The sequence below is a fragment of the Hordeum vulgare genome, chromosome 1H, assembly GCF_904849725.1.
Source record: "Hordeum vulgare subsp. vulgare chromosome 1H, MorexV3_pseudomolecules_assembly, whole genome shotgun sequence".
Classification (NCBI taxonomy): domain Eukaryota; kingdom Viridiplantae; phylum Streptophyta; class Magnoliopsida; order Poales; family Poaceae; genus Hordeum; species Hordeum vulgare.
The window spans coordinates 362,139,458-362,158,819 of record NC_058518.1 but is presented as its reverse complement, the minus strand read 5'-3'; the positions used below and the strand labels follow the sequence as shown (position 1 = coordinate 362,158,819).

At 46.5% G+C, this 19,362-nt stretch overlaps 2 protein-coding genes across 2 annotated transcripts; one reads left to right on the top strand and one right to left on the bottom strand.

The window, feature by feature from the left end:
• Positions 1-2,853: 2,853 nt before the first annotated feature.
• Positions 2,854-5,973, top strand: LOC123437278 (SUMO-conjugating enzyme SCE1). The gene is made up of 5 exons (XM_045115698.1): positions 2,854-3,037; positions 3,128-3,211; positions 5,277-5,429; positions 5,510-5,623; positions 5,713-5,973. Exons 1-5 carry the CDS (start codon positions 2,966-2,968, stop codon positions 5,773-5,775), a joined length of 486 nt encoding a protein of 161 aa, XP_044971633.1. The 5' UTR covers positions 2,854-2,965; the 3' UTR covers positions 5,776-5,973.
• Positions 5,974-6,727: 754 nt separating this feature from the next.
• LOC123411076 (putative expansin-A30) lies at positions 6,728-7,881 on the bottom strand. Its single transcript, XM_045104000.1, has 2 exons — positions 7,694-7,881; positions 6,728-7,596 (listed from the first exon to the last, which is right to left on the bottom strand). The coding sequence occupies exons 1-2, from the start codon at positions 7,845-7,847 to the stop codon at positions 6,971-6,973; spliced, it is 780 nt and encodes a 259-aa protein (XP_044959935.1). The 5' UTR covers positions 7,848-7,881; the 3' UTR covers positions 6,728-6,970.
• Positions 7,882-19,362: the final 11,481 nt, after the last annotated feature.

Below are 19,362 nucleotides of genomic sequence, written 5' to 3'. Positions count from 1 at the left end.
AACCGAAAGTTGTTCGGAGTCCCGGATGAGATCCAGGACGTCACGAGGAGCTCCGAAATGGTCCGGAGGTAAATATTGATATATAGAAAGTCATGTTTTGGTCACCGAAAAAGTTTCAGGCTCATCGGTAATGTACCGGGAGTGCCGGGAGGGGTGCTGGGGACCATCGGGGGGGGGGGTGTCACGACCCAAGGGGTCTCATGGGTTATGGGAAGAGATAAACCCGCCCCTAGTGGGCTGGAATAAGTTCCCGCTAAGGCCCATAAGGTTTGAGAAAGAAAAAAACACAAGGTGGAAAGAGTTTCCAAGTGGGAAGGTGGAATCCTACTCCAAGTAGGATTGGAGTAGGACTCCTCCACCTCCAATTTCGGCCAAACCTTGAGGGTTTGAGGCTGCCTCCTCCCCTCCCTCCCTCCTATATATACTAGAGGTATTGGGGGTTTTTGATACACAACTTTGCCACGTGCTGCTCAACCCTATACCACGCAGTTTTTTCGTCTAGATCGTATTTCTGTGGAGCTTAGGCGAAGCCCTGCCGGAGTAGATCATCACCACCACGGGCGCGCCGTCACGGTGCCGGAGAACTCTTCTACCTCTCCGCCCCTCTTGCTGGATCAAGAAGGCGGAGATCGTCATCGAGTTGTACGTGTGCTGAACGCGGAGGTGCCGTCCGTTTGGAACTAGATCGGGAAGGATCATGATGAGATCACGGGACAGATCGTGATGAAGTTCGCGGGACGGATCGTGATGAGATCGTGAGATGGAGTGTACGACTACGGTGATTTGAATCATGTAAGCTGTTCCACTACATCGTCTGTGTTTCTTAACACTTACCGCTATGTGATCTACAAGGGTACGTAGATCGAAAATCTCCTCTCGTAGATGAACATCACCATGATAGGTATTGCGTGTGCGTAGAATTTTTTGTTTCCCATGCAACGTTCCCCAACAGAAGACGTCGAGCACCACGTCAGGGTACTCATCGGAGGCGGGAGCGACGCTGATGTGCAGCCCCGTGAAGTGGTCGCAAAGATCGCTGATGTCGTTGGGGGATATGCCGTCGGCACACGACAACGGGTCAGAGATGGTAAGTACCTCGTCAGGGTACTCATCGGAGGCGGGGTGGGTCGCTGATGCGCATCCCGTCGGAGGCGGGCAGGTCGCTTTTGAGGCTTTGTGTAAATTTTGTGAAATCCCTGGCCATCATGATTCGTGTAGAGGATAGAGACTCCATGTCTATTGACTCTACCATATCGTGGCGTATGGAATGATTTCCTATGCAAATACCTCGGCCTTCAGCTCTCTATCAACCAACTAACAAGGTCTCAGAGGCAGCAATTATCGATGATGTGTTGAATTTTCTCCCTGGTTGGCAGAAGGGGTTAGTGACCAGAGCCGGTATATTAGTTCTTGTGAACACAGTGGTTAGGGCGAGGCCTACCCATGATCTCCTATTAGAAGACGCTGCCAAATGAGCCATCAAGAGGGTAGACAAGGGATGAAGGGCGTTCTTTTTGGGACGGTGTAGAGGAGGTACATGGTGGTAAACGGCTTGTGTCATGGTAGAGAGTTGCCGGCCCAAGCAACTTGGAGGGTTGGGCGTCATCGATTTCAGAAAGCATGGGATCACTCTACGACCTCGCCGGCCTTGGCTGCAACGTACTAATGATTCAAACCTTGGAAGGGACTCCCGCTTGCTGTTCATCCTATGTCCAAGGTGCATTTTGTAGCCTCGGGTACTGGCGTGTGGGGTTGGGGATCACATCCTCTTCCGGAAGGATCAATGGCTAAACGAATGTACTGTCTCAGAAATCGCCCCCTTGGTTGTTGCAAAAATCAGAACCCAAACTATTAATTGGTGAAAAGTCAAGGATGTTATGCACATGAACCAATGGGTCTCTGACATTAGCGGTGATCTTTCCACAACTGGCCTAGTTCAGTTTATCGATCTATGGAAGGCCCTACTCTTGGTGGTTCTCCTAGCTAGACAGGATGATAAAGCAAACTGGAAACAAATGAGCATGGGACCTACACCTTGGTATCTACCTACCACATGCTTTGCTTTGGGGGCATTGCGGTGGTATACACGGGTGCAGTTTGGAAGTGTTGGGCGTCCCTCCCGTGCAAAATATTCATGTGGTTGGCATTACAATATAGGTTGTGGACATTGGATCGAAGGCTTTGGTACGGCCTGCAGGACGACCTTTCTCCGTGTTTCACATGTGATCAGGAAGAGGATACAATTGAACACATCTTGCTTCGGTGTAACTACGCATAATAAGTTTGGTTTGTAGGTTACATCAAAGCCACAATTGACCTCGCCTTATTACCTCCCATGGATGATCAGATCGAACAATGGTGGTTAACCTGGCGAAATTGCATACCGAAAGCCCAACGAAGAAGGGTTTAACTTTCTCATCACCCTCATCTGATGGTCTCTTTGAAAGCAATGGGATGCAAGAGCCTTTGATAATATTAGTAGGATCGTTTTGGGTCGTGGGTTACTAGACAAAATCTTCAATGAGCTTGAAAATTGGGCCTTGACAGGAGACACCGGAGTCTTAGATTTTTGTAGGGAATTGTGTTAGAGAGTAAGAATTTGCTAGGTATTAGTGTTGTTGGCACACGTTTTTTTATTTTTTCTGTTAATCTCTTGTCCATATTCTCTACCTTTTATAAAGCTAAGTACCGCAATTGCGTACTCTTAAAAAAGACGTTGCTCTTTTTTTGAAAGGATAGGCATTGCTCTAAATGCGAGCGAGTGGCTGAGATTTCAGGAGCAGCTGAGCCTGTCTCAGAATCGAATTTTCGGGAGAAAAGAGATTTCTCTGAGAAAAAGGAGAAGAAAAGAGATAAAAGCGAAAGGAAAAACAAACGCACCGTCATCTGCGAAGACTCCGAAGGCCAAACCCCAGACTCAGCGACAGAGAGCAGCCAGCAGCCTCCTCCTCCTCCGCCGCCGCCCATGTCAGGAGGAGGGATCGCCCGCGGCCGCCTCGCGGAGGAGCGCAAGGCCTGGCGCAAGAACCACCCCCATGTCCGTATCACCCCCCTCCCTCTTCGCGTCTCACCCCCCGCCCCTCCTAACCGGCGATTGTGGTCTTGATCTGGTCCTTCTGGTTCGCAGGGATTCGTCGCGAAGCCGGAGACGATGGCCGACGGGTCGGTGAATCTCATGATCTGGAACTGCACCATCCCCGGAAAGCAGGGGGTAAGTATCTGAGTAACTGCGGAGCACCCGAATCCCCCCTCCCCCTCCCCCCTCCTTCGATTCGATCTGGTTCGGCTTGCGAGGTAAAGGGGCTGTCTTGATAGTGATATTGCACAATCGCGTCTCGCGCTCGTGTGGAAATTGAGGGTTTGTGGACTGTCGTGGTATTATTATACTAGTATTATAGACTACTAAAACTAGGTTCGTTGTCTGGTCTTGTGTCTGGTGGTTCATCTATGGATTATTATCTTACCTATTGGTTTGATTGGGCATTAGGAACTGTGATGTTACTCTTGAAAAATTATTGTTCTTGAGTTCTTCCTCATCGCCTATCTGTTACAGGAGCTATGGAACTAATGTAGCTTTTGTCCATACTTTGCTTACAACAAAACAGTTTATACAAAGCCTTCATTCCCAAGCATGTTTGAGCAGGCTAGAGATGAGACACACAAGAAGAGCCACATGAACCCAAACAAGAAGTTATTAATTTTGGCCACATGAGGACAGATATTTTTCTATAACACGATTCGCCTTTACTCATTCTGATGTGACCAGGAAACTCAAGTTCTCTGGCCATGATTTTTTTTGATGAATCAGGCAGGTTTACTGCCAATGAATTTAAGAAGAAAGGAAGTTTTTTACATGATCAAATTGTCAGGTCCAACAAGATCAGACCTCAAGAAAAGAAAATCAATAACGACTAGTCCTGTCTAGTGGTAGTGGGTGCTGCGAAACCAACATCATGCTTAATGCGCTCAGCTAGATGTTTCTGTAGGTGTGCATTGCTCAAAAACGTGTCTGTTGTGTTTCTTAATATTTGCCAACTGCAGTAGCTATATGCTACTCCATCCGTCCCAAAATGTAAGACGTTTTTTGACAATATCATAGTGTAAAGATCGGTCTTACATTATGGGACGGAGGGGGTACAGCTTAGTGTGGACAAGCCGTAGGAGTAAGCAATTCACCTTTCAGTGCTGCTCATCCATTCATGTGTATATATAGTGCAGTTTACAAAAGAGGCACAGAGTGCAGTCTGCAGTTTTCACAAGGCACGATGTGAAGTGGTGATCGCGTGCGGCGTGCGTGGCTGCATGAGACCAGAAGATGCACTCGTTTAGCTAGAGTAATTGCTGTGTACACTGAGATCAAAGAGTCGTCAGCTCGTAACTGATAGCTGCCGAAAAAGAAAACCTCCAGGCTGCTGGTGAAGGGAGCTGATGATGAACAAGGTGTAATGTTAGCTTTTCCAACCAGTCGGCCATTAAAGTCCACATGCCAAGGGGGTATGATCACTCTAGGATCAGGCATGCAGAGTTTTCAGGAAGCTGATCACATAGGGCGATAGGGAGCACATGCTGTTGTTTGGGATGCCATGTTTAGAAATATTCTTATTAGTGAGAAGCCTTTCCTGAAGCCAAAGTCAAAGAAGGTACCAGTACTTATGTCCCACTTTCATAGTGTAGGCCTTGGTGAGGTTTACACTGGAATAGGATCCCTAAAATGGAAAATGTAGGCAGAAGAGGCTGAATACGATCTGTTAGCAGATGCCATGCTTTCCTGCTGCCGTTTCTGAGATTACGGAGAGTGGGAAGGATTCCAAAAATGCCAGACATGCAAAGTTGTTGGATCAACAGGAGGAAGAGTAGGATGGAACGGCTGTAGATAGATAATGTGCTGCCATTACCACTCTTGCACTATGTCTTAGTCAAACCATTCTGCCCTGCATCTGGTGGACTTGCTAATCTCTCGCATCTGTTTTCCCAGTTCTGTGATATAACTGTTGTGGTGAATGTTTGTTCTCACTATATCTTCATAGTCAAACCATTCTGCGTTGCATCTGGTGGACTTGGTAATCTCTCGCATCTGTTTTCCCAGTTCTGTGATATAACTGTTGTGGTGAATGTGTGTTCTCACTTTGTATTTCTCTTTCTTGTTTTGTCTTCCTGTTAACTCATCGCTCACTTTGTATCTCTCTTTCTTGTTTTGTCGTCCCTGTTAATTCATTGCAAAATGTCTGATTTTTTTGACTGAAGTATCTTAACTACTCCCTCCGTCATTTACGCAGACTGATTGGGAAAGTGGATACTACCCACTTACCCTCCATTTCAGTGAGGACTACCCTAGTAAACCTCCCAAATGCAAGTTCCCGCAGGGTTTTTTCCACCCAAATGTCTATCCTTCAGGGACGGTCTGCCTCTCGATTCTTAATGAGGATAGCGTAAGCGCAGCAAAGCTATTTCTTAGGTTTTATTGAAATGGCACACCACCGAATTTACAGTTCAAGTTGCATATTCTCAGGGTTGGAGACCTGCCATCACTGTTAAGCAGATCCTAGTTGGAATACAGGATTTGCTTGATCAACCTAATCCAGCTGATCCTGCCCAGACTGATGGTTATCACCTCTTTATCCAGGTTAGAATTAAAAACTGAACAAGATTCTTTCATCCATTAGTCCTTCATTCAAGTATCATCCATTGACATTATTTTCTTCTGCTTTGCAGGATCCAGCAGAGTATAGGAGGCGTATTCGGCTGCAGGCTAAGCAGTACCCTGCTCTGGTTTGAGGATCCGCGTAGCAGTCTAAAATCATAAATTACCGCACCTGAAAATATGAAGTTTGACTAATTATAGCCCAAAGCGGGGTATTGTGGGGAGCTTTCTATTGTGACCGTGGACATTTGTGACATGTGGTCCGGTGTTGACCAAACAAAAATCAGGTCCTCCAGCTTGAATGATGGATGTATGGATACTTTTGAACTTAATCCATGATTGTGTCTTCTCTTGTTTTGTTTTGTGATTTTTTCGGTGATCTCTTAAAAATAATTATATTTGAACACTGGCATCCTATAATAAGAAGGGGTAGGCAACCCAATTTGAACCTATAGGACTTGCAGAAAGGGGACGGGTGTTCAACGAAGTTATCAGTCTTTGTAGGTGATTTCTCGTCAGGAGAGTTGGTCTGTTCTTTTATTTTTAATTATTTACAAATCATTATTCTTGTGGCTTGCCCTCTTGGTTGGTGTTATTAGGGTTGTAGCAAGTAAAGTGTGCTTCTCAGCTCGAGCTCAAGTGAGCTTGGGTGAACAGTAAAATCCAAAAAAAAAGTTTAAAAAATCTATTTTTTTTGTGACAAACATTGACAAAAGTTCTAACTGCCTGCAAAATTTCATTATGAAATCACATTTGTGAAAGCCGTGGCAAAAAAAAAAAAATTCGGTACTCCAAAATGCTTTTGAAAGTAGCATTTTCATAGTATCAATTTTGTTTCTTTGCCACGCCTCACAAAAATGTTATTTTCTGATGAAATTTTGCAAGATATTAGAATTTTTGTCATTGTTTATCACAAAAAAAAAGGATTTTTTTGTATTAGTTTTGATTTTACTGTTCATCAGAGCTCGTTTGACATCAGAGCCCGTTTGAGCTCGGGCCGAGAAACTCCACGTCCAACCTTAGTTTGTCCACCAGCCACCTCTGATTGCATGCCAGGTAATTCTTAATTCAACTACTCGGCACTAGTACAATCTGCAAAACTTTTGCTTTGATCGTGCTGCAGAGTTTTCACTGTCATTGCGTGCGTCGAACCCCCCGCTATTCACATGGGCGGGGGCAACGCGCGACAGTGTCTAGAGATAACTGGAAATAAATAAGCAAAAACGGAAATTGTAGAGGGCAACAATCATCCCAGCATAGCACCGCAGAGCGTTGTCATTGGCACGGCTCCTGCTACTTGTGCTGTGCTTCAGAGCATCGCTTCGAGTCCTATTTGAAGTTGGCGCGAGCCTGGTACGTGAGCCCGATGCTCCAGCTCGCCGGCGCTGCGTCAGCGGCGAGGATGGTCAGCCCGGTGGTGTAGGAGGTGAGCTTGAAGCTGAGCGCCTGGCCGCCGAGCTGCCCGAACGCCTGGTACGAGGCGCCCCAGTTGTGGCTCATGCGCAGCCACCCCATGCCGCCATTGCCCTTCACCCACATCTCCCCGACGTCCCCGGCGCCGCCGACGTTCGTGACGTAGACCAGCAGCCAGTGCGGGTTCCCCTGGAACGCGAACCGGATGCCGCCCTTCCGCATGCATGGCACCCTGCGGTACATGACAGGGACGATGCCCGCATGCCAGTCAGCCATCTTCTTGAAGGCCGGGATGGCGAGGTCGAAGTGGGTGCGCGGCGGGTTGCACCACCCGCCGTTGTTGGTGTCCTGCGCCCAGTTGGGCGGGCACAGGTTGGTCGCGGTCACCGTGATCACCGGCGAGCCCCTGTAGCAAGCCGCGGCTTTAACGCACCGGATCTGGTAGCACGTCCCGCACCCGTAGCCCTCCTGGAACAGCGTCGAGCTCAGCGCCGCCGTGTCCGCGCCGTACCCCGCCGTGATGTCGTACCCGCACGCCCCGCCTGCGAGAACACGAGCACTACACATCAGCATAACAAGAAACGAGCATGCATGGCCATTGACCAATGTAGGAGTACGTGCGCAGTGCAGGCTATGTACCCATCGTCTCGGCTGTGGCCTCGTCGCCGTAGAACGTGGCGTGGGCGGGAGTCCACTGCATGGCCCTGAACCTGGCGTCCGCGGTGGTGACCACGCCGGCAAGGCAGACGAGAAGGACCAAGAGGGCCGCGGATTTGGACGTAGCAGAAGCCATTGCCTTCGCTTCGCGTTGCCTTTGTGGCGTTCTCTTCTTGGCTGAGGTCTGCAGAAGATGGCAGGGGGCGATTGGATTTATAGTGTGCACTACGTTGGATTGGATCAATCGGTGTAGTGGTTAGATCAGCCGGTGATGATTGAGGAGGAACATATATCGTTCGACCTTTGGGCCAAGTCGTGCCTGCACGCAGTCGCGAAATCGTGAAGATTTGTACGGCGTACCATACGTGCGGGCAAGGAACCGAGCTGTACTCTCTTATTCTGCCGTTTTGCTGGTAGGCCGGATTTTGTATGTTTTCTCCTTCGAAAAGGAATTTCGCATGTTGGAGCCGTGCACTTTCATTTCTGATCACGGTATGTTATTTTTCTGGGAGAGATCGGATAGGTCAACATTCTTATTCTAGATGGGATAGAGTTACATATACAGTGAACACGCCGGGCGTCTCCCCGTAGTTCCCTTTGGGTAACACTAGCTACCATATGTCTAATAGAAGCCAATCGTTAGACAGGTTCAGAGTCATTGATGCAATTTTAATCTCACAGCCGAAATTGATTCCAAATCTAGTCGATGTATTTTAATGCGCCTGTCCATGACCCCCGCCTAATTAATCACACCTTCCCTAAACCACTCTGTCCCTCGTCCCCATCTCTGCATGCTCCCAAATGACCTCCGTCCTCGACCTGACCACTCCCCTCGTGGACCCAGATCCATCCGTCATGATTCAGCCATGCCCCCTTGACCGTGAGGTTAACCACGCTGGCATGTCATCCCACTCGCTGGCTGCACCTAGTAACGCGCACAAGGAACGATCTCGCACCTTGCTTGCTGCCCCGGTCATCTACAGTGCTTCCGTGCCCTGCAGCCACCGGTCCACCGCGGCAGTGAGTCCTCTCGGTTCTGGAACAAAGCCAACCCACGAATATGTTGGTGTATTTTCCTTTGTTGTGTCCGAATCTGGGGACTTGACTATTATCTCTGAATTTGGTATGTATACATGAAATACATCTGCTTCTCAGTTTTTGTGGCAATATGATTTAGAACTCTATTTTCAGATGTCCATGCTTTCAGCTTATATTTTCAGATGTTCATACTTCTTAACCATTTGTGCTTCAAGATGGCAATCCATATGCTTCCTTCCACGATAGAGTTTGCCATATATTTCATGTAACAGAGCAGGCGCATGCTTCATTTTTCCTTGATCTGGAGATAACCATGCACTGCTTCTGATGGCCATGCATTTCTTCATTTATTCAATATCAACCTGTTTAAATTACTACATTCGTGGAATAAAAATAGGGGCTTCCAAAACATTTTTTGAATGCATATTGTGCCAATTTAATTGCTTCCACAATGGTTGATTTTTATTTTTTCGCTAGACTTATAGTAATTGTTATCCCCATTGAAATGTGCTATGCTCACATACATGCTGTACAGAATATGTTTCTGATTTCTACTTAATTTGCTTCAATATTTCCATCTTATTCTCCTTATTTTTCATTATCCAATTTAAGTACGTTATTGCTTACATCTTATCCTTGCTTACATTGGCTTGCTTTGATAATAGATTTTTACTAGTTATTTTCATTTCTAAGTTTCCCACTTCTATTTCTCGCATATGCTTCTATGGTAATGAAATTTTGCTTCATCTGTTTTCTACTTTTATTGATTTTGTTTCTTTCATATGCTTCTATCTAGTATTTTTTGCTTCAATACTTCAATCTTATTTCTCACAATTTTTGCTATCATACTGAAATTTGACTTCAACCTCTTCCTACGCATATTTATCACATATACTTCTGTGGTTGTAATTTTTTTACTTCAACCACTACAAGTGTATGCTTCTTTTATTATACAAACATGTTGGTGTAGGTACTCGTACTCGTCGGTGCTTCAACAACCATCATTGTTACCCTAAAAAAACATCAGTGTTGTTTGGTTTAGTGAATTATTTTATTTCAATCACTCGTAACTGTGCTTCACTTTGTATGAATGGTGTTTCGGTTATATATATTTTTTTGCACCACAAAATTGTTGCGACCCTTCTTTGTTTTGGACAGATGTCAAGGTATTACAATAACGATGTCTAGAGCACTATGACGGGGATGGGGCGCACTATTCATTGGGCGGATTCCTTCTTGGCTAAATAATGGTGTATGACATGTTCTTTTTTATGGTTGCAAAAAGAATTGGCAGTAGTTGTTTGTTCTTTCGTGAGGCTAACAGCTAGCTCCGTAATTCCTTTGAAGCGTATGCAATTGCGACAATGTAACTCTTTTGCTGCAAACAAATTACTATTTGATCGGAAGCAATTCTCCAATAGAAGGAAACAAGAGAGCGATGATTCTGTATTATTTTTCTATTTGATGGAAGCAAACTACTATTTGATCGGAAGCATTCTCTAATCAATGGAAACAAGAGAACACTGTTTCTATATTATTTTTCTATTTGATGGAAGCAAACTACTATTTGAATGGAAGCAATTGTCTAATTGACAGAAGCATAAGAGTGATGCTTTTTACAAGGTGGAATTATTTTCTACTCGACAAAAACAAACTATTGTTTAGTTGGAAGAAACTCTAGTTAATGGCAAAAAGATGCAATGCTTTCGAAGCAAAATATCTTGTGAAACATAATTTTATATTAATCGAGCAAATATTATTCGCCGCAGAAATACAATCTCGCGTGAATGGAAGCACAAATTTGTTGGTGAACGGAAACATATCTTTGATGCTAAGAAAATCATAAAAGAAGGTCGAAGCAAATATTAGTTGCATTGGAAGCAAATATTAGTTTGTGGAGGATACACAATGTCATGCACAGCATCACGTTACCTGTTCGTGAATGAACAACATAGCACAAGAGAATTAACGTGGGCAGTTAGTTACTAGAAGCACAAAATTAGGAAAGATTAGGTAGTGGAGGTGCTATATACACGACACTGTTACTGGAAGCATTTAATTAGCAAGGAAGCAACTCAACGTCTAACCACTGTATCAAATCGGATGAGAATCATGATTTTAATCCTACGACCAACTACTAGTCTCATGGAAAGTATGGGATCAGTAGTCTGATCCCTAGAGGTGCCCGTTCCCTTTCCCCAATAAACAGATGGTCTTGTCGGATCAACCAATAAATAGCCAATGCCGGATCTCACTCAAATAAAAGCATTTTTTTTTCAAATTTAGAGCGTGCTTGGATCCAAGAGACTTATTTTAGTCTGACTAAAAATAGTCTTTTTAAGAGGCTAAAGTTCCAAGCACGCCTGACTAAAGAGGGGCTAAAACTAGTCTTGAGACTAATTTTTTAGTAAGGGATACCCCTACTAAAATGTGGATTAGTCATCTCTCTCCTCATTTAACTCCTCCCTTTTAACACATGCGAGTTCTGGATTGGAGGGTTTGGAGGATAATAAATGCTCATTAACTTTATTTTAGTCTCTTTAGTATTTGGATCCAAACATGGATGAGGCTAGCAAGTTTTAGTCCCTCTACTTTGAGTACTTATTTACTTGAGCGGTAAAGGAAAGAGCAAATCAATTTCAACATAAATTGACACTTTAGGATTCTCTAGCCTTTCTGTAGATCCCCCTAAATAAGTACGGTACTAAAAACAAACTCAAAACTTGCACTACAAACATAGGCTAAAAAGGATATCTCAAAAAAATAAGATCTTAAAAAGGATTTATTAACACATTTCTCGATAATCGACATCGTTTGTTATCAACATGAGAAGAACAATGATCGGTTTCACAAATTATGACCTTTCATATTCAGTGATGTCATTCATAGCTTGGACCTGCGGAAGATCGCTATGTTTGGTCGCCAGTTCACTTGGTCGGATAGTCGGTTGGTTCCTACTTATGAAAAACTTGGCCAAGTTCTAGTAACCATTGACAAGGAATATTAGTTTCCTCCAACTTCCGTACACACATTGAAAAGAATAAAGGCCTTATTGGGTCATGCTCAATTGCTAATTAATTTTAGTCAAACCTCTCAATCAAGCAAACATCCCCAATTCATATTCGAGTTGAGATGGCTTACTAGAGAAGGCTTTCGTGACCTGGTTAAGAAAGTTTGGGCTAGACAATGACAGAGTAATACACCTATTCAACATGGAATTATAGGATTCATGTAATGCGATGATTCCTATGTTGTTGGGTTAAGCATATTGTTGGTGTGGAAAAGTCCATGTTGTCTTGCATGATTGACAAGCTTGATAAGGTCACGGAGATATGGCCACTATTGATCTATATATTGATCAAAAGATCCAATTAAACAAGGGGATAGCTCGTATCTTGCATGAGGAAGAGATTAAAGGGTACCAACAAACAATTGCTCGTTCAAAGAAATGATAATGTGAAATACTTTCATATGCTTGCCAATGACAAGTTTAGGAAGAAACATATGTTTGTGCTCGACCAGGATAAGGGTCGTATGGGGTGGGTGGTGAGGGTGGACCGCTATAGAATTTTATTAAAAACTATTACAAATATCTTTTTGGACCATCTGTTGGGAGAAATTACTCGTTGGATGGGTCAATAACAGATGACATCTCTCGAGAGTCAGAGACGTAAAATGTGTTTTTTACTACTTCATTTATGAAGAAGAATTTCGTGATGAGGTGTTTCAAGTGGAACACATAAAGCTCCCAAGCCGACTGACTTTCAAACCGAGTTTGAACATTTTTTCTAGGATGTGATCAAGGCGAACTTGTAAGAGATGTTTGATCAACTACACATAGAAAAACTTCACATCACCCTTCAAACTTTGGCGAAATTACCCTCCTGATGAAGACTAAGGGCGCACGTATGTATCGGACAATATTGTCCGATTTATCTCCTAGATCTCAACTTTTAAGATTTTCACAAAGGCTACAACTAACCAGTTGAATGGGCAAGATGACCATGTGCTACATCCCACTTAAATGACCTTTATGTAAGGAAAAAACATACTCGATGGGGTTGTTGTGCTGCATGAAATAGTACACGAGCTTCAATAGAAAAGGTTGAGCAGGGTCATCTTTATGATCAAATTCAAGAAACCGTAAAATAATGTCAAGTGGTCCTTTCTTCTACAAACTATCTGCATGAAGGGGCTCTCGTTGTATTAGTGGAGGTGGCTCGAGAGCTTCACCTTTGGTGGCAATGTTGCTGCAAGGTCAACGATGATGTCTACAACTACTTCTAGACTTGAAATGGTCTCTCGGAAGGGTACCCCTTGTCCCCTATCTTGTTCAATATTGTGGTAGGCATGCTTGATGTTAACGTCGAATAGGATGAAGTGGCTGGACGCATTAGCGGTGTAATTCCTCATTGGTTAGAAGAGGGGTTTCCATTCTAAAGTATGCAAATTATGTTATTCTATTTTATGGACCATGACTTGGATAAAGTAAGAAATATTAGTCTGTTGTCATATACTTTTGAGGAGCTTTCTATTTTGAAAATAATTTCCACAAGAGTAAACTTTTCTGCTTTGGTGAGGTTGTAGATTCACATCCGAGTATGTTGAGATCTTCGGTTGCCACTTGCCACCTTGGGTGGTTGTCGATTTGATCCATTGGTATTCGTGTCTACTTATAGTGACCTCCTATCGCAGATTGGATATACATGGAAGAGCAACTTGAGAAATGCCTTACAACTAGAAGGGAAAACTTCTTTCATATGTGAGACACTTGGTTTAAGCAACTCCTTCCTCATAAATGTGGCCTTGTACATGTTGTCATTGTTTCACATACCAGAGGGGGTAGTGGAGAGGTTGAACCGTTTTTGGTGCAGATCTTTCTAGGAAAGTGATAATGATACTAAGAAATGGTAGTTTGCTAAGTGGAATGTAAAGTGTTGGCCAAAAGTGAGGGTGGTTTAGGTATTTAGGACATTGAGATAGAACCATTGCCCTTCTTAGTAAAATATACTATATAAGCTCCTTACTAAGGATGAGGTGTGGCACCAAATCATTCATAAGAACGTGAGACCTAAAGCCATGTCTCAACTCATTTGAAGACTTTGTAACTCCCATTTCTGGTCTGCCTAGCGGCCCTTGCGCCCGACGCTCGGCCTGGGAGGTCTTCTGTCCCAAGATGTATCGCCTTCTGCTTTCCGCTTTCCATTTTAGTCTCCGGATGCCTTGCATCGCTGTGGCTCGAGGTTGCCTACCGTCTCACCCTTGGATTGCTTCATGTTCGTCTGCTATCTTCTTCAGCATGTGTGTTTGCGTCAACCGCCCATCTACCGGCTTCTCGACTCTCAGAAGCTGCTACTGTCGTGATCACATTATGTTTCCCTAATGGCACAACCTAACGTCAATGTCATCTGTTGGAACGTTCGAGGCCTCAACTCGCGTGCTCGCCAAGATGCCGTTCAGGACATCGTCCGGGACTCTCATGCCTCCATTGTCTGCCTCCAAGAGACAAAACTACAGGCTGTTGATGTAGCCATCATCCGCGTGATGCTTGGCCCGTGTTTCGTCACAAACTACTATATCCTCTCGGCAGTCGGCACCCGTGGGGGCTTAATTCTTGCTGCGTCGGATCACTTCTTCAGCCTATCCGACTTCCATGCGACTCCGGGCTCTATCTCCGCCAACATCACCATGCTCAAACGAGCGCGTTTCGTGGACTACCTCGGCCGTCTATGGCCCGCAGGGAGATCAGGAAAAGTTGGCCTTCATTGAGGAGCTTAGGACTCTCAAGACCGTGGCAAGAAGCGAGTGTCTCCTTTTGGGGGATTTCAACCTCATCAACAAAGCGGCGGATAAGAGCAACGCCAACATCAATCGCCGCCTAGTGGGCAAGTTTCCTCGGGCTCTTGATTTCTTACAACCAGAGGAGCTTCACCTGGGCGGGCGCCATTTCACCTGGTCCAACGCGCAGGCCAACCCGGTCCTCACCAAGATTGACCACGTGTTCCACTCCGATGAATGGGACATGCTCTTTCCCAGTGCGCACCTTCAGGCTATCTCCAGAGCTTGCTCGGATCATGCTCCTCTATACCTTCACGGGTGCGTCGACAACTCGAGAAAGCCTTCCTTTAAATTCGAGGAATTCTGGCTTCGTCTCCCCTGCTTCAAAGACATCGTTGCCTTAGCATGGAACAAACCCGTTCGGGCGCGTGCTGCCATCCGCAAGATTCATATCAAGCTCTGTCGGACCGTGAAGGCCCTGCACAAGTGGCAAAAGGAAAAAGTAGGGATGCTCAGCTCCCATATCGCAGTTGCCAAGGAGATCATCTGGCGCCTGGATGTGGCTAAGGAGGGAAGACCGCTCTCGGACTCTGAGAGGGATTTGCATAAACAACTGAAGGCCTCGTACCTAGAGCTTATCGCCATTCAAAAAATCAAGCTGAGACAACGTTCTCGGCTCAACTAGATCTGCCAGGGGGATGCTAGCACAAAGCTTTTCCATGCTCGTGCGGTCGGACGAAGGCGTAAGAACTTCATTCAGACGATGACAACTACCTCGGGACTGGCAATTACCAGAGAGGACAAGGAGCGGGCCCTTCTGGACCACTTCCAGGCTAACATCGACACGCCTGCCCTTCGCACCAAGTCCATTTTCTCGGAGACCATCGGGATGCAGTGCCACGACCTCTCGGCTTTGGACGCCCCATTCGACGAGGCGGAGATTAAGGAGGCAGTATTCTCATTACCTTCGGTCAAGGCCCCGGGCCCCGATGGTTTTATCGGCGCTTTCTTCAAATCCTGCTCGAAGATCATCAAAGCGGATGTTGTGGCTATGATGATGCAGCTCACGAACCTGAGAGGCGACTGCGCTAGCCTCATCAATTCAGCCAACACTATTCTGCTCCCGAAAAAAGCCGGCGCATCCTCGATTGGCGACTACCGCCCAATCAGTTTGATACACAACATCTCCAAGATCTTCTCCAAGCTGTTGGCTAACCGGCTAGCCCCTCTGCTTCCGTCGCTGGTTTCCAAGTGCCAGAGTGCCTTTGTGCAGAGACAGTGCATACACGACAATTTCCTACACGTGCAAAACTTGATCAAAGAATTGTTGGAAATATGCCCTAGAGGCAATAATAAAATGGTTATTATCATATTTCATTGTTCATGATAATCGTCTATTGTTCATGCTATAATTGTATTAACAGGAAACAGTAATACATGTGTGAATAAATAGATCACAATGTATCCTTAGCAAGCCTCTAGTTGGCTACTCGTTGATCAATAGATGATCAAGGTTTCATGATCATGGACATTGGATGTCATTGATAACAGGATCACATCATTAGGAGAATGATGTGATGGACAAGACCCAATCCTAAGCATAGCACTAGATCGTGTTGTTCGTATGCTAAAGCTTTTCTAGTGTCAAGTATCTTTTCCTTCGACCGTGAGATTGTGCAACTCCTGGATACCGTAGGAGTGCTTTGGGTGTATCAAACGTCACAACGTAACTAGGTGACTATAAAGGTGCACTATGGGTATCTCCGAAAGTGTCTTTTGGGTTGGCGCGAATCGAGATCGGGATTTGTCACTCCGTGTGACGGAGAGGTATCTCTGGGCCCACTCGGTAGAACATCATCATAATGAGCTCAATGTGACTAAGGAGTTAGTCACGGGATGATGTGCTACGGAACGAGTAAAGATACTTATCGACAATGAGATTGAACAAGGTATGGGATACCGACGATCGAATCTCGGGCAAGTTCTATACCGACAGACAAAGGGAATTGTATACGAGATTGATTGAATCCTTGACATCGTGGTTCATCCGATGAGATCATCGTGGAACATGTGGGAGCCACCATGGGTATCCATACCCCGCTGATGGTTATTGGTAGGAGAGGTGTCTCGGTCATGTCTACATGCCTCCCGAACCCGTAGGGTCTACACACTTAAGGTTCGATGACGCTAGGGTTATAGGGAATTGTTATACGAGGTTACCGAATGTTGTTTGGAGTCCCGGATGAGATCCCGGACGTCACGAGGAGCTCCGGAATAGTTTGGAGGTAAAGATTGATATATAGGATGGATGGGTTTGGACGCCGAAAATGTTTCGGGCACCACCGACAATGTGCCGGGACCACCGGAAGTGTTTCGGAGGCCCACCCGGAGGAGCCACCAGCCTCGGGAGGCTACATGGGCCAAGTGAGAGAGGGAAACAGCGCCTGGGTGGGCTGGTGTGCCCCCACACCCAGCCCAAGGCGCCCAAGAGAGGGAAAGGGGGGAAACCCTAGCACTGGTGGGCCTAAGGCCCACCAGGGGGTGCGCCACCCCCTCCTCCCCTCCTGGCCGCCACCTCCTGCCCCATCTAGGGCTGTCGCACCCCTTAGGGGTGGGAACCCTAAGGGGTGCGCCACCCTTACCCTTGCCCTATATATAGTGGGGGTTTTGACCATTGGAGACACGACAATTTCTCTCTCTCTCTCGGCGCAGCCCTACTGCTCTTCCTCCTCGTCTCCCACGGTGCTTGGCAAAGCCCTACAGGGAGACCTCGTCGCTCCATCGCCACCACGCCGTCGTGGTGCCGGAGCTCTTCCCCAACCTCTCCCTCCTCCTTGCTGGATCAAGGTGCGGGAGGTATCACCGGGCTACACGTTGAACGCGGATGTGCCGTGGTTCGACACTAGATTGGAATCACATCGTGATCTGAATCGCAGCGAGTTCGACTCCATCAACCGCGTTCTAGAAATGCTTCCGCTTAGCTATCTTCAAAGGTATGAAGATGCTCTCACCCTTCTCTTGTTGCTGGTTTCTCCATAGGAAGATCTGAATATGGCGTAGGAAATTTTTTGAATTTTGCTACATTACCCAACAAGATTTGGACCGCTCTTCAACGCCAGGCCTTTTCCTCAAGCTCGACATCTCCAAGGGTTTCGACTATGTGGGTTGGGCTTACCTCCCAGAGGTGCTACATCAGTTGGGATTTGGACAGTGATGGCGGGACTAGATCTGCATGACCCTCACTTCATCTTCCTCTAGGGTGTTGTTAAATGGGGAGCCGGGAATCACATAAGCCAATGCCTTCGCCAGGGTGACCTGTTGTCACCTATGATCTTCATTTTGGCCATCGATCCTCTACAACTTGTGCTCCGGGGAGCTTCCCAGGCTGGGATTCTCAAGCCCATCATGGCGCGGTCGGCCTCTTGTAGGGTTTCTCTCTATGCGGACGATGGTGGCATCTTCGCTAACCCGGTCAAAGAAGAGATCGATGCCATCGCTCATATCCTTGCCTGTTTTGGGGAGGCATCAAGTCTCATCACAAATGTCAGCAAGACCGAGGTGTTTCCCGTTCGCTGCCAGGACATTGCTCTCCCGGCCATCCTCTCGGCCTTCCCGGCCAAGCTGGCATCATTCCCCAGCTGATACCTGGGTCTCCCAATACATACCAGGCGGCTCAGAAGGGTTGACCTCCAACCTCTTGTGGACAAGACATTGGGCAAGTTGTCGAGTTGGAAGGGGAAGAACCTGGCGCGTCTGGGAAGGGTCTCCCTTGCAAAGTCCGTGTTGTGCGCCATCGCAAATCATCACCTCACTGCGCTCTCGCCTCCCACATGGGTAATCCAAAAGCTCAATAAGATCACTCGCAACTTCATCTGGTGTGGGGAAGACTCAGAAAACGCGTCTGGCGGATACTCCCTGGTCAACTTGAAGGTTGTGTGCCGGCCTAAGCCCATGGGCGGCCTGGGAATCAGAGACCTAGAGAGATTTGGTCGGGCGCTCCGACTTCGTTGGCCTTGGCTTATGTGGACTGATCCTGGCCGCCAATGGGTGGGCTCTGCGGTGCCCTGCAATGAGACGGACATGGCGCTCTTCAGGGCTTCCACCACCATCTCCTTGGGCAATGGGAGAAAATCCTTATTTTGGCACGATGACTCGACAAGACGGGGCCCTTTGTCCCGGGCCTTCCCGGAGCTATACAAAATTGCCACCGGAAGCGGAGAACTGTGTTGAAGGAGCTCCAGGAGGAAAACTGGATCAGATTGGTGGCCCGTCTTTCAACGCCTACCCACCTGGAGGAGTTCATTGCCCTCGCATTAGCTATCACTCAGGTTGCGTTGAACCCGGACCAGGAGGACTCCATCTCTTGGCAGTGTACCCCCAATGGCATTTACTCTGCTGCTTCGGCTTACGCGGCCTAGTTCTATGAATCCTATCCCAGGTTCTCCCGAGCCAAGATTTGGGAGGCACACATTGAGCCAAAATGCAAGTTCTTCGCCTGGCTTGTGCTCCACGGGAAAATCCTCACGGCCGACATGCTTGCCGTTCGTGGCTCGCCGCACGACCCTCGCTCTCCCCTTTGCCTTGGGGCACCGGAGACGGCCACTCATCTCTGCAAGGACTACCCGTTTGCCGCCGTAGTTTGGTCTCACGTCCAGGTATGGACGGGAGAGGACAATGGGGCCATGCCAACGTTGATGTTGGAAATATGCCCTAGAGGCAATAATAAATTAGTTATTATTATATCTCCTTGTTCATAATAATCGTTTATTATCCATGCTATAATTGTATTGTTTGGAAACACAAATACACGTGTGGATACATAGACAAAACACTGT

Excerpts from the sequence above, each read along its gene's own strand:
- LOC123437278 (XM_045115698.1), top strand. The coding sequence starts at position 2,966 with ATGTCAGGAGGAGGGATCGCCCGCGGCCGCCTCGCGGAGGAGCGCAAG. Across the intron at positions 3,212-5,276 it reads CCATCCCCGGAAAGCAGGGG|ACTGATTGGGAAAGTGGATA; the intron begins GTAAGTATCTGA and ends TCATTTACGCAG. Across the intron at positions 5,624-5,712 it reads GTTATCACCTCTTTATCCAG|GATCCAGCAGAGTATAGGAG; the intron begins GTTAGAATTAAA and ends TCTGCTTTGCAG.
- LOC123411076 (XM_045104000.1), bottom strand. The coding sequence starts at position 7,847 with ATGGCTTCTGCTACGTCCAAATCCGCGGCCCTCTTGGTCCTTCTCGTC. Across the intron at positions 7,597-7,693 it reads GGCCACAGCCGAGACGATGG|GCGGGGCGTGCGGGTACGAC; the intron begins GTACATAGCCTG and ends GTGTTCTCGCAG.